We start from the raw sequence: 25,738 nt of genomic DNA on the forward strand, positions 1-25,738 counted from the left end.
ATGGCTCAATGAATGTTAAAACTATAACAATGCAACAGCAGGGCTCAGCAAATTCTTGCTAATCTTTCTGTCACCTCATCCTGGCTGAATCAGGCTCCAGCCATCCCTCTGTTTATTTGTGATGCAAAACAGTATTTTTAAAAGAAAAGACCTTTCATGACTGCTGCCCTCTTATTTAACCTCTAAGGACCTTGGTCTCCACCTCTGTAAAACCGGGATGAAATAACCCGGGGCCGTTGAGGAAGCCAATGAGAGTACAGGCAGCAGTACCAGCGGGTGGTCAGAGCTCAGTTAGGACAACCTGCCCTTTGGGTTCAACAAGTTCCAGCCGTTGGTGCTGCCTCTTTTCTTGTCCCTTACACACATCTAATCAGTAATCAGTCATAGCATCTAAAAGTAGAGAAATGATCTGAAACGGGTTTTCAAACAGTCCTCTAAGGCCCTGAGGGTTTCCCAGAAAAGCTGGGGACCCAGAGACGTGGCTCCCAGTGGTGGCCCAACACCGGGGTCCCAGCTTTACACACTGGCCTTGCAAGCAAGCAGCCACTGAAGGAAAGGAATCCCCATGCTCAGCATTAGAAAATGAATGATTTGATCACATTTTCTAATTTTATGCGTGTGAGACAGAGGTCTTAGTCACGAAGGCATCTTCCCACACCACCCTGCACCACTGGATGTTAGGCCACCACACCCCCAGGGAACCAGCACCTGCTCTGACCTCACGCTGACTTAGCCAACACCAACCCTCCCAACGCTTACAAGGCTCCTTCCCTCCCTGTCTCTCTGGTGCCAAATTCCTATCTAGCTTTCGGGCTCTGCATAATCTGGCCTCAGGTTTTTCACTCTTGCCCTTCACCCACCTTCCTTCTGGACACGCAGGTCTGGCCCGGCAGGCTCAGCACCTCCTCAGGACCTGTTGTGTGACGCCCCTGCCTAGAATGTCCCCTCTCGTCTATGACCCCCAAATCCTATCCATCCTGGAGCTAAGTCTGACTCCAGTTTCACTTCCTTTATGGAGCCTTTCTGATGACACTGTTCCTTATTGGTCTCTTTCCTCAACTTCTATTATTTTTATAGCCAATACTATAATTAATTTTTAATGGTTTTTCTAATTATTTCAGGTATATGTGTATATTACCCAACTAGATCATGAGTTCATCAAGTTTAGGAACCATTCTGTATTTTTTTTTTATCTGCAAAGGCATTTAATAAAATTCTAACTGTATGGTATCCGATAAATGCTGGATAATGTAGCTGATTTTACCCAAGACTAAATTAATACACACAGGCTCATGCACCCCATGTAAACTACAGTGAGCTCCGTGCCCTGAGAACTTCTCCCTCCAGACCTGTAACCAAACAAGCCCTAGGGACCCGCATCAGCTTCCAGTCATACCCATGCCACCTACAGACCACCACTCCATTAGCCGTGCTCCCCACCTGTGCTAACTGTGCTTCCCGCTCCTCAGACCTACACCCCACCTGCACTGTGCTCCCCGCTCCTCAGACCCGCACCCCACTTGCGCTAGCTGAGCTCCCCACTCCTCAGACCTGCACCCCACCTGTGCTAGCTGTGTTCCTCACTCCTCAGACCCGCACCACATCTGCGCTAGCTGTGCTCCCCGCTCCTCACACCTGCACTCCACCTGCGCTAGCTGTGCTCCCTGCTCCTCACTCCCGCACCCCACCTGTGCTAGCTGTGCTCCCCACTCCTCACACCTGCACCCTCAACGGGGGCGCCCGTCCACCTCACTAAGGTGTATGTTAAACCCCAAACTTTACCTGTTCACTGGTGGCTGGTGTTTCCAGGATTTCAATCAGGGTCTCTCCTGGCTGGAATCGGATGACGTCCACAATTAAACGTTTCGTGCTAAGACCGGAGGAGGGAAGAGTTTAAACGTTATGAGGTGTTGTACGGCTCCTTGAGTGGACAGCAGTACAAACACCACCTCACAGGGGTAACCCTGAGCAGTCACTAAGGCCAGGTACTCAGGGTCCCCAGACCTATTTATGCAGCTTACAACAGAGTGGGAACAAGATGAGGGTTTCCAAGACTTAAATCTCATCTTTGTATCTTATTAAAAAAAGAAGGCAGGTAAGTCCTGTTCCAAGTATAATGCATGAGATAGGCAGAATCACAACTGACTCAAAAGGCCAAGATGATCATTTCAGGTATGAGCAGGTGGGCCTGGTCACCAAAGCCACGGGACCTATCGATGATACACGCTTTACCCCTTCTCTGAATACTCACCTCAGCAGGATGGCCCGGGCATCCATCTCTGCGTTCTCGTCTCCAGGCACGTCAAACTTGTTAGTCAGTGTGAGTGACACTTCTGTCTTAGCCAGAGCCTCCTTATTTGGGTCATTTAAATTGCCTGAGCTTTCCCCTAAAGTTTTGCGACAGTAGAAAAACTCAGTATAATAATAATAATATTATTCTTATAATAAAGGCAGGACATATGGGGAAAAAAGAAACACAAAGATAATATAAATCTAAGAAGATACTTGAATAAGCCAACACGTACACTGTGGCAAGGACATTCTTTACTGAGAAATAAAAGAAAACGTCACACCAAGTCAGACAAGACATAGTAAAATAACCTCGTATTTGGTAAATCATTTCAAGTATAAAATTACAATTGTCTTCCAAAATACCCTGTTCAAACCTTTTATAGGACTTACAAATTCTAATTACATGATTTAAGTATGAATATATGATTTAAGTATATTTTACCGCCTCTTGCACAGAGCTTAAGCTCCTCACAGGCAGGGCTCATGTCTGCCGTTTCCCGAAGCAATTTCAGGCCCGGGTAAGGTGCAGAAGCAGAGCGGTGACAGCTGCAGCACGCTCTTGCGCCCTCCCCGCGTGGCCGGCGAGCCGGGCCTCACCTATGAGGGCTTCGATGGTGGGCACCTCCCCGAGGTCGTCCAGCAGCTCGTGAATCGGATCGTTGTGCTCAGGCGCGATGGCGTCCTGGTGATCCAGCAGGAGCTGCGGCAGACGTCCAGCGGTCAGTCCCACTCACCCTGTCTCAGCCCACAGCCCCCGACAGTTCGCGCACACAGGAAGTCAGACGGCACGGCTCCGACTCAGAAGTCAGAACGGACTGAGAAGCCCATCCTCAGCAAACTAACCCAAAGAAACACTGTACACATAAATGTACAAAGTCCCACACTGGGCCTCTGTTGAATGACCTATCTTATGCAGGGAGAGGAAACAAGGGCATTCTTTTAACCCCCTGGCCAAAAGGGGATTCTAATGTACCCTAAGAACAAGGAAACCCACAGGATTTAATATCCAAAGTCACCAAGGTGCTCTCCTACTGGTTTAAGTAACTCACACTCACACTCAAGGCTTCACTGGCATGGGAGAGAAGAGGGCCCGGGGTCCTGCTGCCACGACCTCGGAAGCCCACGACAAGGCCTCCAGGACGCTGCTGCCCCGAGCTGAAACCACGGGGACTTCATCTACATTCTACCTGTGCCCTCATTTCCTGTTCTTCAGGTCCACAAAGGGAAATGCAATGAACAATAAAACTTGAAAGCAAAATGGGCCACTGAAGGGAAAAATCGCTGCAGCGCAACCCAGAGGAAGAAGCTGGTATTCAATACCACATTAGTAAAAAAGAGTACAGCAAGGAGGGCAAACAGTAAAAATAGTGTGTATCCAGCTGCCAGTTCAGCGCTCCCGATAAGCCCACCGCAGAGGCTGAGGTTGCAGGCCTGGGCGGGCCGGCGATGGGGACCTCAGCACCGAGGGTGTGAGATATCAGAGGAAGAGAGACAGAGAGGCAGAAGTGGTGTCGGTAAGAGCCAAGGAAGGTGAGACAGCTGGTCTTCAGAGACAGCCGAGCAATAGTGGGGAGGGCAGTCAAGGGCAGAGCGATGATATGAAGTCATCAAAGAAGGGCGCTCACAGTGTGGGTGTTGATGACTTCACCGATGGAAATGTAGATGACTGGTTTGGTGAGGGTCACTAAATCCGAGTACTCATCCACATTAAATTTATCCTGAAGCTCTGGGACATCACAAGCGGCTTGGAAAAATCGTCTGAAAACAATCACAGGATTTACTTATAAACAAAATGATAAATTTACTTACTTATAATTGAAATGAAAATTTATAATGTGATTGAAAACAATCACAGGATTTACTTATAAATAAAAATGATAAAAAATGCATATATAATTGATACATGCAGGAGAAGTCTGGGAGAATTCCATAACCTCTGAAGCAGTAAATTCAAGCAAAAACTCAGCAAAGATCTTAAATCTAGGGCAGGTGCTGTGCCTGACGGCCTTGGGATGTTGGTTCTAACTTTTCCCTCCACCTATTGTCTTACCCACAAGAATCATTTAAACATCAATTTAAAACACCTGCTCTGTTCTCAGATCCCTGTACTGTCTGGAAAATCGACTGAGACACTGAAGTCAAAACTAAACGTTAATTTACAAATATTAAAAGCACTCTTCAATTCTTCTCTTGTTACAAAGTAATATGAGCCTAAACAGGGTAGTATGAGCCTAATGCATCACCACTGTTCTTCTGTTAAGTACTGTACATTTAATCTGAATTCTCTTCGGAATGTACTCGTCACACCCTGGTGCACTGAGCACATTAAACTTGTACCCTGCACGATGGCATCCAGGGAAAGCAAGGTGTGGCATTTAGTCCTTAATTTTCCAACACCCACCCTTCCTCCAGAGATAAAAACACTCCCCTCCTTGGACTCCCCCCTCACCTGAATTTCTGGTAGGACTGGGAGAGATACTCATTAATGATGCTCAAATGGGCGTTATCTCCCAGGAACATCTTGCTGGAGGCAGCGTGCTGCAGCATCTTAGCGACGGAGCCGAGGTTGCGGCGCTGGTCCGTGCTGAGCTGGCCGCCGGCCGACAGGTCGATGATGTCAAAGGCGTCCGGGGCCACGATGGCCGGGTTCATGTAGCGGTAGTAGAGCAGGTTTCCGACGATCTGGGACAGAAGCAGCAGAGAGGTGAGCGCCAAAAGCAACACCGCCAAGTCAGCCACAAACAGCTTCGACAAAAAACAAAACCAGAAAATTCAGTCCTGTTGGGGAAAAATAAAAAACCATACATACACATGTGTGCGCATACACTGTTTCTCTCAAGGCCTGGAACTAAAGTGCTCAAACATCCCTCTGTCCGATGAAGAAAAATAAAATGAGAACAGAAGTGGGAATCACTACGAGTAACTACAAAAGGGCAGCTTCAGGAGATACAAGTGACAGAGTTTAAGCTTGTCCTTGAGCACTTTAGGGCATCTTTTTGTTCCTGTATCACAACAGCAAAACAAGGCTGCTGTCACAATGGGCACCTTTTATTTCTGGGTGGGTGGGCCGCATCGTAACAAGCTAACGAGTGTGGCGAAGGCAAGCCCTTCACGAGGACCTGGTCCGCACCGTGGGATCTGCCCAGGCCCCACCACCCTTGCTCTGTGGCCGGCAGAGGCCACATCTGTGCCTCTGCCATCCAAGTCCCTCAACACACATCTCTTCACAGAGGAACTCAAGGACAGTCACAGCATTTTCCCTGGAGTTTCATTCAGGAAGAAAGAAAAAAAATTAATTCACCTGAACAGAAAGTCTAGAATCGAGGCCTCATTGTAGGAAAGCACAGAACTAGGAGAGAGAAGAAAAAAGCGTTCAGATTAAAAAAAAAAAAAAAAAAAAGGAAGGAGAACAGCAGAGTAAGAGTCACCGGCCACAGCCTCAGCAGAAACCACGGGGCTCGCCACCCTTCACCTGGCGCCAGCAGAGGGAGCAAGTCTCCAGGGAGCAGAGAGGCCCAAGGCCAAGGCCAGCTTCCTCTACTGGCCACTCAACCGCATGGGGGCTGCTTCTACCAGGCATCATCCACTGTTTACAACTGCTTTCAAAAGCTCACAATCAGTGCAACCCAGTACCAGAACCTGGGCTCCGGCACTCATTATCGGTGCACGTCCGCACACACCTTGTTCCTCAAGGGGTTGTGGGAGGGCGGGGCCACCAGCGTGCAGATGCTCACCTTCAGCAGCTCATCCTCACCAGCATCAGGGAACTTCTCATGTAACGAGTCCTTCAGCACTTTAGCAATGAAGCGCATCCCATAACTGTGGGGTGGACAAAGCCTCAGTGAGAAGGGCCAGGGAAGGGGGACGCTCATGCTGGGCTCTTCGGGGTCAAGACACCTGACAGCACTCACGGGATTTTGTCCACAGAGCTGATGATGGCTGAAAGGAACTTGTCTGTCACGGACCGCATGTTCCTGATGGAGTTGTCCAGCCTTGACTTGACCTCCTCATGAGCCAGTGCCTGCTCAGGTGTCACATCATAGGGCAGTTTGCTGGAAAAGAATAAAGAAGCTATCCCCAACTATATTAGACCAACAGGCAGGAACAGCTTGAGGAAGAGACCTTCTCTTTCATAAACAGAAAAACCTAGAGAAACTGGGTAACTTGCTCATGCTCACAGGGCTGGTAAGCAGTGGGGGAAGAATTTGGAAAGTTTTCAACTGTGCATTAGATGGCATGAATTATGTGCCAAGTCCTATGAGAAGCAGTAAGGATTAAGATATATAAGGAATGGTATCTTCTTTTGAGGAACTTATAGTCTGGTGGGAGAGACATACAAATAGACTATCATAAATATGTCGTACTATAAATAAGGAGTTGAACAGTGTGCTACAGGGCCACAGGGAAGCTGGGGGGGGGGGGGCGGGCAGTTGTCTACAAACTAGACGAATCAAGGAAGGCTTCCAAAAGATGGGGCACCTGAACTCAAGAAATAGGGAGGGGAAGGGTCTGGAAGTCATCAGGAAGATCAAATATAAAGAAAGAGAAGAGAAGGGAGAGATGGGGTAGAAAAGTAAACCAGGGTCAGGCCAGGGGCTCTGTTACTTTTTAACATGAGAAGGTCTGCACTTTAAGCAAGACTGTCCTGGCCCACCATGGGGAAAGAATTAAAGATGGATAGTCACAGATGAAAGGACAGGAAGCTAGCGCCACAGCTGGATCAGGAAATGATGAGAACTTGAACAGGGATACAAAGGTAGGGGCCAAGAAAAGGAGAGGGATCTGGCAGCTATTAGGAAAACCAATCTGTCGTATCTGGTGACCCTTTGTCACTGACGGGAGAAGTCAAAGTCATGCACAGGAGCTGAAGATGCAGGCCTGCCTGCAGGATCACTCAGCAAGAGGGCACTGAGATGGTCAGGAGGTTCAAGGACAGAACTCTGGAGAGAGCAGAAGCGTCAGTGCAGCTCCAGGAGATGGCCAGTAGCACAGCCTGGGGTGGGGCAGACGACAAAGAGCTGAACTAGTTTCAATGCTGGAACTGTGTTGGTGGGCAAGGGAGCTGAAAAAAATGGCAAGGGAATAGCAGATTGATAAAACATGAGGGCCTAGGTTAATTGGGAAGGAAATGAATTCAGAAAGGAGCTGAAAGATAAAAATGAAATGCAAGGGCCAAGATGCTGGGTATTTATAGTGAGCTCAAAAAATATTAATAAACCAAGGGAATCAAACTGCTAACGACAATGGTTGCAGTCAAAGACAATATTAAATTTCCAAGACTTTAGAGATGAACATTCCCAGGAAGTGACAAGGTCCCAGTTTCCCTCATGGTTGGCGAAAGAAGTAAAAGAAAGGAAAGCTCACAGGACAAGTCAAGGAGCTGTGATGCTTGCATGTGGGATGGGCTCTGACCTCAGTTATGATGGTATCAAAAAACTGAGCTAAAATGAATTTACATTTTATGAAAACCTAAATGAAACACCCGTTTCTTATAGGTACTCATAAGAAAAAAAATCCTGAAATTTTTATTTCAAGTGACTGACTCATGGACCTTCAAAAGAAGTAACTGAGAACTCTTCAGCCAGGGACCGTGGGGATGTCACCTGGGGATGCCCTGGGTCACAGGCAAAGCCTCCCCAGACAATGCTGAACTTAGCTGACCACATTCAAAGATATAGGCTTCAGCTGTGCAGGCCAAAAAAAAAAAAAAAAAAACGAGCTTTTTCATCATATCCAGCAATGGATTGCCTCCTGGTGACTTACATAAGACTGAGGCCCAACTTAGATGCCAAAAAACTACCAGAAGGGGTCATAAGCCCTTTCCAGGAGTCTCCACCCCAGGCACACCTCCTCCTCTGCCTGGTGCCCAGGTACACAGGCAGCAGGTGACAGAGACTTGTGCCGCTCAACCCAACGATCAGAGCCAACTGGCAAGCCTTGGCTTCTCCTTCAAACCTCAGCGAAAGGAGGTCTCACCTCCCTCGACACATTTTCCCTGACCACCCTAACTGGGCTCCCCCTTGATGTCCCCGTTAAAGTATTCTACACAAAACTTCATAAAACTCTCCGCAATGTGTAAATGTATTTTCTTTTTTATGTACCTGCTGTTCTCTCTCCCACCCAATAAACCATGAACATAGGAGAGGGAACATCTCTTTTCATTCATTATTATACTCCAGCTTTAGCACCATGCCTGGCACATAGTAACGTCTCAATAAATATTTGCTGAATAAGTGAATACATTACAAGGTCAACAATTTAAAGAACAGTTTTCTAAGGAAAACCTACTTAACCCCTTATTCATTTGTAAATCGAAGATTAACTGCATAATAAAAGAAAAAAAGAGATGAGGAAATAAAAGCAGAGGAAAAGGATGCCATGGTCTCCTACCTGACCTCTCCAGTCTGGGACTCCATCTGATTGACCCAGGCCTTGTAGATGTCCACGGGGTCGGTTTTGATGTTGAGAGACCTGTCGTCCATGATCTCCTTCACCACGGGGCCCAGCAGCTGCCGGAGAGCATTCTGGCCCCGGGCACCGCGGTTGAAGCTTACAACCATCTTAATGACTGTAGGATTCCCGGTGACAATCTCTTGAATCTGATCCACTTTAGACCTACAAAACAGCAAACACAAATTCTGTTTAAACCAATCTTAGAATCCATCAACTGAAAAGATTCTCCCCAGATCCTTCCTACTCAAATATCCTGTCTCCTAGAAACAAAGTCAGAAAGGGGTGCATGTGCTTTCTCAAAAAACAATTCTGAACACTCTCATCTGAGCACAGGATAGTCTCATTTTTTTCCTATTTTAATGTTTTATTTTGATATAATTTCAAATACACAGAAAATGTGCAAGAATAATATAAGGAGCCCCCATACAGCCTTTACCCTGGCCCAATTTTTATTTTGTCTTTCTCTTTTCTTGATGAGTCTTACTGGACTTTATCAATTTTATTATCTTTTCAAAGAATCAACTTTTTGTTTTCTCTATTTTTTTTGTTGATTTTCTTCTATTTCACTGATTTCTGCTCTTGGTTTTAATATTTCCTTTCATCCCACTACTTTGAAATTAGTTTGTTCTTCTTTTTCTAGCTACTTAAGGTAGAACGTTAAATCACTACTTTGCAATTTTTCTTCTTTATAAGTATTTAAAGCTATAAATTTCCTGCTAAGCACAGCTTTACCTGCATCCCACAAACTCTGACATGTTATCATTATCATTTAGTTCAACATTATCTTTCAATTTCCCTCATGATCTCTTCTTTGAATTTCTTTATGGGTTATTTGGTAATGTGTAGTTTCATTTCCAAATACTAGGGGCTTTTCTAGATTCTGTTGTTGCTGTTATTGTTCCTAATATAATTCCAGTGTGGCCAGAGAACATCCTCTATGAGATGCTAGTTCTTTTTTATTTATTAAGACTTATTTTATGGTCCAGCACATATTTTATGTCAGGGAATAGCCACATGTACTTGGTACAAAAGTATATTCTGCAACACTTGCTGGTGCAAATTCAATCATGGAGTTATGATTAGGTTTTTTATTAGGTAAAAATGTAGTCCTCATATTTAGCTAGTCTGGAGGTTGCTCTTACACAAGCTTCAGGTAGACCTTGCTACCTATCATAACCTGCCAACACCCAATCAGGACCATTCCAGCCAATCCTAAAGAACACCTAGGGCAATATATAAGATTCCACAAGGGTTCCATGCACTCGAGTAACTCTGCAGAAACCTACAACCTCCAGATGGGTCCCTGGTTCAGATCAGTCCTGAAACCTAGCCCAGCCTCTCCAGAACATCAGCTAGTTCCATCTCCCTACCCCATACTAGTGACAGACCCTCCCAATATGAAAAATTTAGAATGGTCATAGCCCAAACACCCCTAAAGAGAGGGATGGAAAGATTAAGGGTGATGGTGGCGTTATACAGAGAAAATAGGATTTAACCAATGAATATGAAGGCTGAATTATTAAATTGATATCTCTTTTAGTCTCCAGTATCTTAGAAGAGCTAGAAGTAAAACCCTAAAATTGTGAAATTGTAACCCATGTCAAAGTCTGAAATATGTTCACAACTAATTGTGGTGCGATACTCTGAAATTAATCGTTTTGTATAGATGCTATTTTTCACAAAAAAAGAAGAAAAAAAAAGTCAACTGTGATGATAAAAAAAATATTTAAGCCCTCTAGCCTCCTATATTCTGGAGCAGCTAGAAGGAAAAATATGAGAGGATGGTATAGGAGTCTATGACAAACTCTGGGATCGGTTTTTAACTACTTTTTGAACACTGCTTTGAAAACTATTGCTTTATTTCTTTGATTTGTATATATGTTATACCACACAATAAAAAAGTTAAAAAAATTTCAAAGAAAAATGTAGTCCTCATATTTAGATCAGCTTTTTAAGCTTTTATCTTATTGCCGAATATTCCTAAAGTTACTTAGCTATTATCTCATTTCTTATTCTACCCCACCCCCAAAAGCAGCACCACATTATAAAGTGGATGCGTCTTCGGAGTCCTTCACATACATCGTGCGATCAACTAAGAGCGCGAAGCGGGGCGGGCAGGCCTGAGTCTCTCAGGGGCATGCACTCGATGGGCAGGGCTGACAACACCCAAGGGCCCGCGCCCACCAAAACCTGCACGTACTTGATCTCCTCTTGGAGCGCCGTCTTAAAGAGCCGCAGGAGCAGGTACTCCTCTCGCTGGTTGGACGCATAGTTGTAGAGTGTGAAGATCACAGAGTCCATGAACTTGGTGGACTTGTTCTGGGGCATCTGAAAAATCAGCTTGGCCAGATAGGTGGGATTGGTCTGAAATAAAACCAAGGGATAAAGGCTGGCAATGATATCCAAGTTTTTTAAACTTGGAGGATTAGAAAGTATGTAAGTCATAAAGAAAAATAAAACAACCCTTCAGTCGTGCCTCAGTGGAAATCAGAAGTACTTCCAGAGATATCTACAAGTAGGGTTTTCTTAGAGAAACTTTTATAACTAAATGTACAACTAATTCCAGGAGCCACTTACCTGTAATAAATAAAACAGGTGTTGATAAGCTTCCAACTTCTCTCTCTTCTCCTTGCTCAAAGCCTTCAGACCACCCTTCTGCTTATTTAGCATCATCATGTCAGACAACTGTTCCTTATTTTTTTTGGTAAGTTTTTTACTATGGGAAACCACATCCTGTAAATAAGAACCAAACATAAATCAAACACCTTTCATGATGAAAGGTTTTTCTTCAAGATGAAACTCTGGGCACTGTGGGAAGGTCTTAAAACATCTGCAAACTTGTATGTAGGTCTACTGTTCAACTCTGCTAAATATCTGAGAGCCCCTCCACTGTATCCTATTTTCACTATACCAATCAAGTCCCTACCTACTTTCAACTTCCTCTAAAGAACATGAGGCATAAAAATGTCCACTGATGCAGGAAATCAACTTCCAGGAATCTATGCGAAGGGAAAAAAAATCTTCTAAGTATACACTGAAATAGCTACAATATTATTTATCATGAAAACATGAGAAACAACCTAAATGTCAAATAATAGGGAAAAAGGGAGGGAAATCACAGTTTATCTTTTAATAGATTATTGTGCTACCATTAAAAATAGTATTTATAACTACTTGATCACAAGGAAACTGCCTTATCCTCTAGTGATCAGTAAAAATATAGGATACAAAACGATTATGGGTATTGGAAGTGGGAGAATTTTATCTTCTTTTCACTATTTAAAATTTTGTCTATTATATTGCTTTATTTCTTATACAACTTTGGAAAAAATTATGGCATTAGCTGAGAAGAATGTCACCTCCACCCTCACCACAGGTCAGACAGGCTAAAGGAGATGTAACAAAACGAGACAGAGGTATCCGAGACCCCACTGGCACCCATACCTGCAGCGTAATTTTATTTTTCACTAGCAGTCCAATTTTAATGTCCATGAGATTGAGGTCATTCTCCAGCTGTTGATTAGAACGAATGAGGGTGATGACCTCTTCCCGCATCTTCATAAGGTCAAGCTCCTCTTGAAAATCCTGGTCACTCTGGTCCAGCAGGTGGACAAATTTTCGAACCACAATCATAGGAGGATCCTCAGCATTGACTGACAGAAAAATATGCATCAGACTAAGAATGGAGTCACTAGAAAAAAAGGTCCAAGTCTCAAGAAATGTCAGTGTTGTCTTGAAAAAGTAGCCTATTCACATATATTTATTTAGTTTTGAGACGTGCCAAGACAACCACCAAGTGTCATCTTCTTGATCATGCTAGTGCTATGTTACAACCAAGGCTGCATGGCAAGCCACGAGGCATGCAGCCACAGGTTAGCAGAGGGGTTAAGCCACAAGTGGCACCCTCACCCCCAAGCCTTGCCTTCAGGCAACAGAGGTCCGTGACACCCAGAACCTGGCGGCTCTCAGCTCCTCACTGCAGAGCCAGTTACTCACTGAGAGTCTTGTAGTCATCACGAGCTTTGTTTGCCCGAATAAAAGCCTGGATTTTGATAATGTCATTTATCTGAACAAAGAAAAAAGAAGAAATTCCTTTGTTCATTTGTCCATAAAAACGACAGCAAAACTGATTCTACTGGCTCTTAACACTGCAGTGTACTTACATGGTCTCGGAAGTACTGCAGGCGAGCTCTATAGCGCTTTCTGGCTTGGTGCATCCTTGCCAGAGACTGAATCTGGGGAAAGGGGGCACTAAAGATTAGACAAATCCTTCATCCCAGCAGGGCATAATTTGTACCTCACAACCCTGCTTTGGCTACCATACCTTTACAGCTTCATCTCTGTGTGAGCGCAGGTAAGCTAAACGGTCCTGGTACTCCTTCTTCTGCTTGTACCCCCGCCACTGTGACTGAAACAACAATTAGTACGGACGATAGATTATTTCCCAAGGACCAGGGGAAGCTGAAAACAATATCATTTACATATATTTTGCAGGTGCAAATCTTGGTGCATTGAGAAAGATCACTTCCCACAGTGAGACAACTTGGGAGTGGGCTGAACCTCCACCAGGAGGAAATATTAGCTAACTTCATCTCTGATATATGCACAGCACGTCCCTCCTTTTAAAATGGATCCACACAGATTCTCTTATTTGCTCCTTACAACAAATTAGGTGAGGAAGATAAGATAAATCAGTACCCCCATTTTACAGAAGAGGAAGCAAATTCAGAGAGGTTCACTGCTATTTGGCAGCGATGCAATATAATTCCTGACTCAGAATTGTTCCCATGACATCATACTACCTGTCACTGAAGCAAAACCACAGCTGCTTCCCTCAAGGATCAAATCTCATGCAAGCAATAGTCTTAAAAAAGCAAATGAGGTCTCCAGGAAGAACTGCCATAGAGCGGAACAGTTCAACATTAAACACCATAAAGCATGCAATGACCACAGAGACGAGAATAAATACTTGACAGAAAAAGGACAGGATTAAGAGGTCGGACATTCAGCTGTAAAGCTGACTGCTTATCACCCCTGCCCTAGAAGCCCACTTGCTGTCTGTAGAAGAGGTTGAAATACCTGAATGCAGGTGATGGCAGGGATCTGTTTCTTCAGGAAATTCATCCTGGATCGGAATTCCTGTCGCACCAGGTACCCACGGCAGCAAGCCTGCAGCTTGGTGATCAAGCCTTCGTTGGCCAGCCAAAGCTGCTCTCGATTGTATGCAGCAGTCACTCCAGAGATGGAGCTCTGAAGGAAGCACATGGCCACATTAGAACACACATAGGTTGTAACACGTCATCATTTACTGTGCACAAACCAACCCTCACTGCTTCCTACGTCTATTCTAGGTAAGCAATGGGGATAAGATGAAGCCTATTCTACAGGGCCAGGTTGTTACCCACCTGTCTACCCAATACTGCCTGCAGGACTGTGCTAGGAGAGGCAGAGTGCTGCTGATGGGCACACAGAGCAAGAAGCACACGCCCCAGGCACGGAGGGCAGACCCGGGAGTCCCAGAACACCACACTGAGGACCCCACGGGGAGCGGACAGAGGCAAGGTTGGGAGCCACATCCCCAGATGGCCTGCAAAGGTTTGGAGAAGCAACTAAAGGTTTGGACTGTGAGCGCAGGCCCTAGAGAATCAGCAGACTTTCAGGCAGAGGACAGATCAAATTTCTTTTTAGAGGCGAGTAGCTGACAGACTATAGTGAGAAGAGACTTGAAGCAAGTGGGTGAACTAGAATTCTGCTACTGTAATCACGGGGGCAGTAACTAGAGCTGAAACACAGGCAGCAATGAGACTTTCCACAAGACATCTGGTTACCTACCCAACATCCACGCTCCCCCTTTCCCTTGGTATCAGAGCCTGATTTTTATGGACAACAATGTGGCCAGTTAAAAGACTACATCATCTAGGGATAGCTCATGAGACTTGGCTGCCTGCTAAGACTTTTGAGAAGCTCCTGAAAGGAGAGACAGAGCACTGACAACGTGCCTTTTCCCTCTCCTTCTCCCGCTTCCTGCCTGGACTGCCAGCTCCAGAGTGAGAAGTGCAGGCTGTAGGTGGGGACCTCAGGGCGAGCTTGGGAACGAGCCGCAGCTAAGAGTAGTGAATGGTAAAGGAGAATGAGACTGTGAGGGGCAAGCCTGTCTCTCGTGGCATTTAGCAACAATTTATAGGCAAGGCAAATCAGAAAAGTTCTACGGGATTTTAACATTCTTGTCTTTTTTTTGTTTAAGGTGAGGGAGGCACAACGTTGCTGCTAGCTGCCTCTTGCAGGGGCCGTGCGTGCCTGTCCCGGGAACTTGCTCGTGCTGCTCTCCCAGACCCCACCCCACGCCCCACTCAACCTAAGAGCTCTCTTTCACAATAGCCCCAGGGGACACATACACAACTGAAATTCTAAAAAGCACTGATCTGGCTGACATACTAGAATAACAGAAAATACGAGGAGAGGAGAAGAACAAGGTCTGTAAGGAACTGAGAGAATGATAAACAATGAGCTTTGGAAAGGAGAGACTTTCTTCCTCCAGGAAAAAAAAATGATGAAGCATTTGGTGAAAATCTAGGTAGAGCGAAAGTACAAAGACTGGAGAGCAGGAGAAACCATCTTTGATTTTTTTTTTAATGAGACAGGAGGCTGAGTCTTTAACTGAAACAAGGTCACGTCCCTGTTTAAATTCTGCGTAGGCCCACATGCACATACTATGCAGCATGAGTGTTTCCGTGGAGGTTAATAAGATTCTCAAAGGTGGACATGACCCAGAAAGTTAAAAATCACTCTGCTAGAAGAGGCAGCCCAGAGTCCTCCACCTCGAAGACCCCCGCGATGTGACCTGAGCCTGCCTCTCTGGGGTGCCCTCCACACACCGCTCGGCAGGACACCTGCCTTTCCGGAAACCGGCCACGCTCCTCTGGCCTTTGACCACACCCACCTTTCTACCTAGCAAATGCTTTCCCTTTTTTCTCACCTGATAAAATCAGTGTTATCTGTGCTGTCTTCTTCCAGTACAAATTTAACTGCTCCCTTAACAGTTTCTCTATTTCACAGTGATGGGAGCACCTATTTCTCTCTAGCTGTGCCTTGCTTTCACCACAACAGCATGAACAACTGGAAGGGAGGGACTCTGATTCTCTGATACGTCTTTATATCCCCTCAGTGCCCAACACAGAGTTCAAGGAGTTGGTTAAACTTAATCACCTGCGAGATCACTCGGGGTGAATATGGAACGCCAGGAAGGTAAGAGACTGAGACTCTCCGGAAGAGGGAACCACTGAACACAAGATACACGCTCACCTCTGAATAAAGGGATCTGGGGAATCCTGTGTAGAAGAACTTTTGATAGTCCTTTACTGTCCTTTCTCTCTAGGAATCTCTGGTGCCTATCAATAATGAATTCGAACACCTTCTTTCAAGATACTTTCCTCTCCTTTTAATGTTCAATAGACAACTTCAATTTAGTGAACGTGAGCTCAGCACCAGGTAATGTTAAAATTGCTCAACAGCCCATCAGTGGCAACATAAATGATACACAAGCTCATCTTAAACTCTAGTAGGGGCACAAGACAAGTTAAAAACGTGGCAGAAATTCAAATCTGAATTGGTTAAATTCTGAACCAAATACAGAATTCTTTGGGGGTGTGCTGGTTTGAAAGGACGTATGTACCCTAGAAAAGTCATGTTTTAATCCTAATCCCATTTTGTAAAGGCAGCCGTTTCTTCTAATCCCTATCCAGCATTGTATATTTAAAACTGTAATTTGATCATCTCCCTGGAGATGTGATTTAATCAAGAGTGGTTGTTAAACTGGATTAGGGGAGATGTGTCTCTACTCATTTGGGTGGGTCTTGAATAATTTATTGGAGTCCTATAGAAGAGGAAACATTTTGGAGAATGAAGGCAAAAAGATTCTGAAAGCAGAGCAGAGCAGAATGACATAGCCACAAGAAGCAGAGTCCACCAGCCAGTGACCTTTGGAGATGAACAAGAAAATACCTCCCCGGGAGCTTCATGAAACAGGAAACCAGGAGAAGCTAGCAGATAATGCCGTGTTCACCATGTGCCCTTCCAGATGAGAGAGAAACTGTGACTGTGTTCGCCATGCGCCCTTCCACTTGAGAGAGAAACTGTGAACCTCATCGGCTTTCTTGAACCAAGGTATCTCTCCCTGGATGCCTTTGATTGGACATTTCTATACACTTGTTTCAATTGGGACATTTTCTTGGCCTTAGAATTTAAACTAGCAACTTATTAAATTCCCCTTTTTAAAAGCCATTCCGTTTCTGGTATATTGCATTCTGGCAGTTAGCAAGCAAACTAGAACAGGGGGCTTCAAGGGAACATGGAGGTAGGGAGAAATGGGAATTAAAAGGAAAAAAAGAAGTGACACTTGAGATGAGTGTGCCGGGAAGGAACGAACTGACAGATGCAGAAGGCAGGAAAGGGACGTCTCAGGATAGCAGGGCCTTTGCTCATGGCTATGCCCAGCACTGGGAAGAGGGTCTCTATACTCACGGGGGGCTCAGGAAATAACTGTTGGATGAACGAATACATTCCAGTAAGAACGACAGCATAAACAAATACACAGCACATAAAAAAAGCATGGTAAAAGCCACTATACAGATGCCAACTTTATTTGAAAGTGTGGGTTATATTCTGATAGAGTGCAGTTTGACTGGAATTTGTGAGAGTCAGAAAAAGATATTAAAAATGTAAATTTGGAGAGATTAATAGTAGCTGCATTTAATGAAGAGTTGGAACAACTTTTCTGGGCATCCAAGTTTTCTTTAATATGCACACAATTTAATCTGACTTAATTCTACAATTCAGGCATTTACTAATTCAGACCTTAGTTGTGTTCCCTCTTGCCTACCCCCCCCCCCCAAAACAGAGGAACTCTCAAACCATTCGCTTCAGTCTGGCTCGCTCCCTGCACCCTCTGAGGCGCCTGCCCCTCCGCCCTACACCCCCCAACACCTTTCCCTGCCGACCTGAAGAAGGGCGGCCCACCTGGATCTCCTCCCGAGAGAGCTGCACAGAATTCTGCACAAAGTCTGGGGGCTCGTCCCATCCTCCTTCCTGGGTTTCCAGATTGTGGTAATAGTGATAGCCGCCTTTCACCCAGTGCTTCACCCACTGGCTGCTATTATCACCTGGGTGAAACAACGGAAAGATAAAAGAAACCCAGAGCCACGCTTCTTCCATCTACATGTCTAATAACTACAGGACTAGTCTAGTCAAGTTTAAGAGTCTAAGTGAAGACCGGGACAAAAACCTGTTCCTTGAACTGTTGAGAACAAAAGGAACCCTGAGTCTTCCCTTAAATTATGGCTTAGCTCATTTATGCCTTCATCGTAAAAACAAGTACCTAGGAAGTCCCATCGGGGAGTTAACCATGACTAATTCTGGTCCTTGCAAAGCCTACGCCAGGTACCTTCATGTCAAAAAATGCTCTGACAAATAAAAAAAGCTATGAAACGGGATGAGAAATCTTATCTTCATTCCCTACTTTTTGCAGATAAACTTATAGGCTTAGCTAATCCAAGTGACTGACCTCTATAAAGATAAACTATCAAATATGTTAAGTCCTTTCACTTTCTCAGAAAATTGACCTTGTTAACATAGCTGTCCACAAGGAAGAAAAAAAAAGAGTATTTTCAAAAATGGGGATACTATTTCCTCAGGGTCTTTAAAATGAACCTAAGAAACTACATCTATGCTAACATAATTCTCCTTAAAGCTTGTCTCCTTCTTCTCTGTCCTCCTGTCCCCAGGTTCATAGCTTCAGGATACATATTTATCTCCCCACAACTCACCTGCTGCCATTTTTTTCTTCCTGGCCTCTGCAAGGTCCCTCTGATAAGTCTCCCCACACTCAGGGATGACGCCGTACAAGCCGACATCGGGGGAGCGCAGGGCACTCAGAGTTCCGCCCACACTGCCAGTCTCCACTGCCTCGTTAATCGCGAAGATACCTAAGGCAACTGTCCCAGGGGAAGAGAACTGTTAGGGGTGGTGGAGAAGGCGTCTAAGTTCACACACTACTTCACCTCCCTGTACCTATGGGCAGCCCATCCCTGAGATCTCTCTGTCTTGGGCACGGACTACCTCACCTCTCCACCTCCCACCAGAGAAGAATAAAACGATTGATACATACACTTCTGTGCTTCTTGGGTGTCTTTGTTGGACTGCCAGATTCCACCCTGAATCTCATCCAACCACAGCACAGCAGACTCATCCTGGGTTTCCTACACACGTTGGAACCAGAACAATATTCAAGTCATGAAATCAGGATATGTGTGATGAGCATGTGATGAAAGAGAGCTTCTGAGGCTCTACTAGATATGGAGGAAGAAATTTGCAACGTTCAAACAAAGACAGGCACAAAAAAACCCGTAAAAGGTTAAAGAGAAGTGCCTCCAACATGTATGAGGGAGTCCGAGGTGAGCCACACTGCTCAGGCGGCTGGGAGCAGACAGGAGGGGCCCTGCGAGCAGGGCCAGGGGGTGTGTATGAAGACGCAGCACTTATTCTAGAAAGCCCTTTGCCAGCAATGTTCAGGGAATGTTAACATTCTCTACGACACGAGTGTTATTAAAGCTCTCCAGACTTGCTCTAACCAGAAGCTTGGCATTATCACATTTAAAACCTGATGGCACATTGATTGTATAATACGGTTGGACTGTGTGTGTGCAGATACTTCTCAATAAAAACAATAAAAAAGAAAACAAACCTGAAGGCACTACAGCCAATCTAAACTCACCACTAGCTTACATCCTAAAACTTGATTGTTAGATCATTTGTGGGAACTTATTTAAAAGGCATAATAAATGGCATTTCCCTTCCTCTACACGGATAACAAAAGCCTCACTAGTCCACAGTAGTTTGAGCTGAACACTGGGGACAGAGGTGAAGTACAAGCGGCTGACTTTCCTCTTCCTAAATATGGTCTTAGATAATGCTTTTTTTAAATAGCTTATTGGTGCCCATTTGCTCTAAGAGTCACTTTAAACAGAAGGGGATTAGCAAGAAGCTCTTCAGCATGAAGCGTCTTCCAGTCTTCAAGCAGCTGGCCTCCATCCTCTAACTTAGGAAAGCAGCTGTTCCACCAGGTAGCCTTTCTCGTGTGAGACACAGAACCGGAAGCTTCTGCCTGATCATGTAAGCCTAGTACCCAGCATCATTTGGTTAAATGATCTTTCTTGCTAAAATTCTGCATTTGAGAAAGATCACATCTTTCTATTTCAGATGTTTTACTTTGGCCTTACCTTATCACCCTGTTGCCAAGATGCTGTATAAACTGCAGGGATATGTGGTTGTCTAGAGCTCCTGAGAGAAATGCTACGGCTCTCCCAACAGTAGGGGAGCATCTAAAAATGAAAGCTGCAGTTTTTCTCAAATGCAGAGTTTCAGAAAGAAAGATTATTTAACCAAATTATGCTAGGTGCTGGGCTTATATAAGAGACACTGTTCCCAATCTTAGGAAGCACACAGTCTTGGGAAAGGAGAAGAGTAAACAGATAACTAACATGCAAGAGCAACTCACCTAACAGCTGCAGAACCTAGTACCTTTTGACCACAAGTCACTGCCTAGGAGAGGAAACGGGCACACACAGTACCCGGGTCATATAAATAAATACTGGACACGCTAAGCAGCAGTTCCACCATGAGACAACACAAAAGTCAGCGACAGCCTTGTGAGAAAAAGTCATAAACGAGAGGGATAAAGGTTCCGTCACTAAGAGTAGCATAAAAATTCCTGCATCATAAAAACAGAAGCATTTTCCACAGAATTTAAGCCAATTTTTATTCTCTTTTAGGCTAATCACATGTCAGCTATCTGGGAAGGCTTAGTACAACTTTCCTTGCAGTGAGAGAAGAGAATAGCTTATTAAGAATTCTGAACACTCAGGTTCTATGTTCTCTACCCCATGCAGATGAAAGTAAAAGGATGAAAGCAAAACCTCTCACATACCCTCCTCCAAGAAATAAGTGATGCAGCCATAGTGTGAAAGGCAAGACAGAGAATGGGTCAGTGCCACAGGTGTGTCAGGTAAACATGATATTCAAAGCCCTTCACCAGACCGAAGAAGGAGAGAGAGAGATGCACACCCATCCCAGCACAGAGCAAGAAAAGAACAAGAGCTCTCTGGTTTAATTAGATCAAATAAGACAGCAAATGGGACATGACTCCCAGGGGTATAACCCTCCCTGGCAACATGGGACAGAAATCCTAGAATGAGCTGGGACTCAGAATCAAGGGGTTAAGAAAATCTTCTCGACAGAAAGAGGTGAGAGAGAAATGAGACAAAATAAAGTGTTTCATTTTATTTTGTCTCAGTGGCTGAGAGATTTCAAACAGAGTCGAGAGCTTACCCTGGAAGTTATTCTTACACATTTTATGGATATTTTCCCTTTAGTTTAAGGTGTATTAGAGAGAGAGAGGGAAGTGCCTGGAACTGTACAGCTGTGTTCCAGTAGACATGTTTCTTGAAGATGAATGTATAATGATACAGCTTTTGCAGTGTGATTATGTGATTGTGAAAACCTTGTGTCTGATGCTCCTTTTATCTACCATATTGACAGATGAGTAAAAAATATGGATTAAAAATAAATAATAGGGGGAACAGATGTTAAAATAAATTGAGTAGATTGAAATACTAGTGAACAATGAAAGAGTGTGGTAAGGGGTCTAGAAAAAAAACAGGGGGAACAAAGGTTAAAAACTATTGAGTGGATGGAAATCCTAGCGGTCAATGAGAGGGAGGGGTAAGGGGTGTGGTATGTATGAGCTTTTTCGTTTTTCTTAGTTCTTTCTCTGGAATGATGCAAATGTTCTAAAAAACGATCATGGTGATAAATATACTAATATGTGATGATATTGTGAGCTACTGATTGTACACTATACACAGAATGATTGTATGTTAAGAATGTTCATAGTTTAACTTTCACAATGTGACTGTGTGATTGTGAAAACCTTGTGTCTGATGCTCCTTTTATCTACCTTATCAACAGATGAGTAAAACATATGGAATAAAGATGAATAATAGGGAGAACAAATGTTAAAATAAATTCAGATTGAAATGCAGGTGATTGGTGAAGGGCAGGGGTGGGAGGTATGATATGTATGAATTTTTTTCTGTTTTCTTTTTCTGAATAGATGCAAATGTTCTAAGAAATGATCATGATGATGAATATGCAACTATGTGATGATATTGTGAATTACTGATTATATATGTAGAATGAAATGATCAAAAGTTAGAATGTTTACGTTGGGTGTGGTTTTTTTTAGTATTTTAAAAAGAATTAAAAAATTAAGGGCAAAAAAAAAAGAATGTTCATATGCTGTTTTGGTTTGATTATACAAAATAAATTAAATTAAAACACAAACACACACAAATAAGACAGCAAAATCCAAAATCCTCCTACCAAAGATTGCTCTAAAGATATCATCCAAGATAAACGCATAGCACTGAGAAATGCATTAAAACCCTGGGTTATATACTATGGAGAATACAGAGATCAAACATTTAATAATGTGAAAATGCTATACAAAATACAGTAAAGTACAGCCCCCTAACAACTCTGACACTTAGAAGCATACAGCATGAGAACGATGTCTCAGAAACAGACTATCAATAAAGAGATGGAAATTATAAAGAAACAAAAAGAAATTCCAGAGTTGAAAAATTTAATAGCTGAAATTTAAAAAACCCACTAAAGGGGCTTAACAGCAGGTTTGAGCAGGCAAAAGAAAGAACCAGCAAACTTGAAATTTGGTCAATAAGATTGATTATTCAGTGAGGAACAGTAAGAAAACAAATAAATAAAATTGAACAAAACCTCAGAAACCTGTGAGACACCATTCAGTGTACCAATATTGACATAATGGAAGTCCCGAAGGCAAAGAAAGAATCAAAAGGGCAGAAAGAATACTTGAAAGAAAACCTGAATAAACCTTTAATAAGTAAAGAAATTTAATTAATAATAGAAAATTTTCCCAAAAAGAAGAACTCAGGACCATAAGGATTCACTGAGGGAATTCCACCAAACTTTTAAAGAAGAATTAACACCAGTCCTTTACAAACTCTTCCCAAAAAAACTTAAGTAGAAGAAAACTTCCCAACTCATTCTATGATGCTAGTTAGCGCTACCCTGATACCAAAACCAGACACGCAGACAGCATAAGAGAACGATGAATCAAATGTGAATTAGGATCTTTTGACTGTTGAATTTGGAACTTAGATATTTTTAAAACCAAGATGACTCAGAGAAACTTAAAAGCTAAGGTGATGCCTAAAATAAGGCGATTACACCTAATGTGCAGTCCACGTGGCTGGGCCTGGCAGTGTCCTCTAACCACCCCGCCCTCCCCCTTTGATGAACTCTGGAAAGATATTTCACTGCGAAAGGAAATGCTTCAAATTCTAGTCACACTCTCTAAAAGTTTAACTCCAATGCCCCAAACTAAAGGGGAGGAAGACTTATCGTTGAAGTGAGAAGGGGTACAAGATGAACAGTCAACTGACTTTCAATTTTAGACGTGGAACCCAACCTAGTTCATTCTCCCAAACTGCACTCCCCTGCAGTCGAATATAACTCCCTCTGGACAGTCTTAACACTACTAGCAATGGCTTGCCCAGAACCTCTGCAGCCAGGCCCCACCTTAAAGATCCTGAATCAGCAGAATTAGAGTTAAAGCTTAGCAGTCTATATTTTTAAAAAGGACTCTTAACGTGTCAAGTTTGGGAAGCTCCAATGCAATAAAATGAATCAAAGACAGACCTCTACTTCTGGTTTCCATGGCAGACCACTGCTTTTCACCTGAGTGAGTGGAATAAACTGATCCATTTGTCTCGATTTCCTGGCTACAAAATAGGAGCGGTGATGTAACCCTCTCCACAGAATCAAGTGACATTTACATAACAATGTAGAAAGTGCCTCTTAAAAGAGACTTGGTACTTATTACCAGAGGCGACATTTACAAGGTTAGTCCAGGGTAAGGTCAGCCACTCTAGAGGTGTTAGAACAGGGGAGATCTAGCAACATTTTACCTTACAACTCCTCTACCTCTGACTCAACCTTCAGAATCCACACATGGGGGTTAATGTACAAAAAGCTCCAATCCACTATAACCCTGGTCTGTTTTTCTACTGTGGCTTCCCAGAAAGCATCTGACCCCATGAATTAAGAATTTACGTTAGCTCTTCCACTTGCCACAAGAACCTCATGTTAGGAATTTTCTAAGTCAGGAAAGAAAACTATGCTCCTCTCTATACAACTGTTGTTACTTAGGAAGAATTTAAAAGAAGAACAATCACAATTAGAAAACCAGATGCAATTATGTTTTATTTTTTATTTCTTTTTTTTTTTTTTTTTTGGCATGGGCAGGCTCTGGGAATCAAACCCAGGAATCCAGCATGGCAAGCAAGAACTCTGCCACTGTGCCACCGTTGCCCACCCAATTATGTTTTAATCACTTAGCTACTATTTGAAGACCTACTATACGCAAGGCAACTTCTTAGACAGCAAAAGGGTAAAAAGAGATAAAAATCTTAACATACTAACTGTGGAGGTAAGATAAATAAGCATTTAAAATGACAGGTTAAATTATAATCACTTTGGGGCGGGCCGCGGTGGCTCAGCGGGCAAAGTGCTTGCCTGCCATGCCGGAGGACCTCGGTTCGATTCCCGGCCCCAGCCCATGTAAAAAAAAAAAAACAAACAAACAAACAAAATACAATAAAACAAGAAAATGTTTAAAGATGTTTCCCTTTCTTCCTCTCTTCCATCCTTCCTTCCTTCTCTCTGTCTTTCCTTCCCTTCCTCCCTCTCTAAAAAAAAAAAAATTATAATCACTTTGGAAAACTTTACACCCAAGAAGCATTGTTCCTAAAACCAAAAATTGGAAACAACAAAATTGTCCATCAACTGATAAATGGGTAAATAAAGTGTGGTTTACAGCCACAAAATGAAATATTATTTGGCAATTAAAAAAATGAAATATGATACATGCTACAATATGGATATGGATGAACCTTGAAACATTATGCTAATAAAAGAAGCAGGAAGCAAAGGACCACTTAAATATATGATTCCATTTATACGAAATGTCCAGCATAGGCAAATCCATAGATTTGGGGGAAAATATGAAGTGCCTGCTAATGGGTATGAGTTTTCTTTCTGGGGTGATGAAAATATTCTGAAATTGATCGTGGTTATGGTTATACAATTCTGTAAATATACTAAAAACCACTGAATTGTATACTTTACAATGATTAGTTGTATGGTATGTGAATTACATCTCAATAAAGCTGTTATTAAAACAAAAAATTTAGGCAATATCTATTAAAGTCGAATAATTCCACTCCTTAGGTATATACCTAATAGATATGCATACATACATTCACCAAAAGTCCTATACCAGATTATATATAAAAGCACTATTTGTAATAGTCAAAAAGTGGGAAACAGTAAAAGACTCACTCACCAACAGTAGCATATATAATCACACACTGGGGTAACAAGTCATAATGGTAAATGAACTAATGAACGATCGTGACACACTGCCACACAGATGGATATTACTAATGTTATTTTGTGCAAAAGCAGCCAGACACAAAAGAGTACTTATAATGCATGATCACACTTTAATACAATTTGAACACAGGCAAAATCAACTGTGGTGACAGAAATCAGGATACTGGTTGCCACGAGATCCGAGTGGATAAAGACAGAAAGGGACATGAATGGGCTCCTGGGATGCTAGCAATGCTTTTACTTATCTGTGTAAGTGCCAATTACACAGGTACGCTCATTTTTGAAAATTTATACTACTGTATACTTACATAATTTTTGCATTTTCCTGGATTGCATAGTTCAATAGAGAACTGACTTGGAGAAACATAAAAGACATGTCTACAATGATAACCACAAAGAAGTACCAAAGAATCAAATGTCAAGCAGCATGACCTCCTGGAAGGTGGAA

General features: G+C 43.3%; 1 protein-coding gene across 1 annotated transcript in view; it reads right to left on the minus strand.

Annotated features, from left to right (window-relative positions):
- Positions 1-25,738, minus strand: part of IQGAP1 (IQ motif containing GTPase activating protein 1) — a 95,137-nt gene that overhangs the window by 10,976 nt on the left and 58,423 nt on the right. The window contains exons 16-33 of the mRNA XM_077124276.1: positions 18,908-18,998; positions 18,567-18,734; positions 17,761-17,903; positions 13,825-13,995; positions 13,070-13,153; positions 12,909-12,980; positions 12,742-12,811; positions 12,190-12,398; positions 11,323-11,478; positions 10,946-11,109; positions 8,683-8,907; positions 6,204-6,344; positions 6,027-6,111; positions 4,742-4,974; positions 3,918-4,050; positions 2,890-2,992; positions 2,252-2,387; positions 1,783-1,870 (exon numbers count right to left, since the gene is read on the minus strand). Coding sequence (XP_076980391.1) covers positions 1,783-1,870; positions 2,252-2,387; positions 2,890-2,992; positions 3,918-4,050; positions 4,742-4,974; positions 6,027-6,111; positions 6,204-6,344; positions 8,683-8,907; positions 10,946-11,109; positions 11,323-11,478; positions 12,190-12,398; positions 12,742-12,811; positions 12,909-12,980; positions 13,070-13,153; positions 13,825-13,995; positions 17,761-17,903; positions 18,567-18,734; positions 18,908-18,998 — 2,472 coding nt within the window. The remainder of the gene's footprint in view (positions 1-1,782; positions 1,871-2,251; positions 2,388-2,889; positions 2,993-3,917; positions 4,051-4,741; positions 4,975-6,026; positions 6,112-6,203; positions 6,345-8,682; positions 8,908-10,945; positions 11,110-11,322; positions 11,479-12,189; positions 12,399-12,741; positions 12,812-12,908; positions 12,981-13,069; positions 13,154-13,824; positions 13,996-17,760; positions 17,904-18,566; positions 18,735-18,907; positions 18,999-25,738) is intronic.

This window comes from Tamandua tetradactyla, chromosome 12 (assembly GCF_023851605.1).
Source record: "Tamandua tetradactyla isolate mTamTet1 chromosome 12, mTamTet1.pri, whole genome shotgun sequence".
NCBI classification, from domain to species: domain Eukaryota; kingdom Metazoa; phylum Chordata; class Mammalia; order Pilosa; family Myrmecophagidae; genus Tamandua; species Tamandua tetradactyla.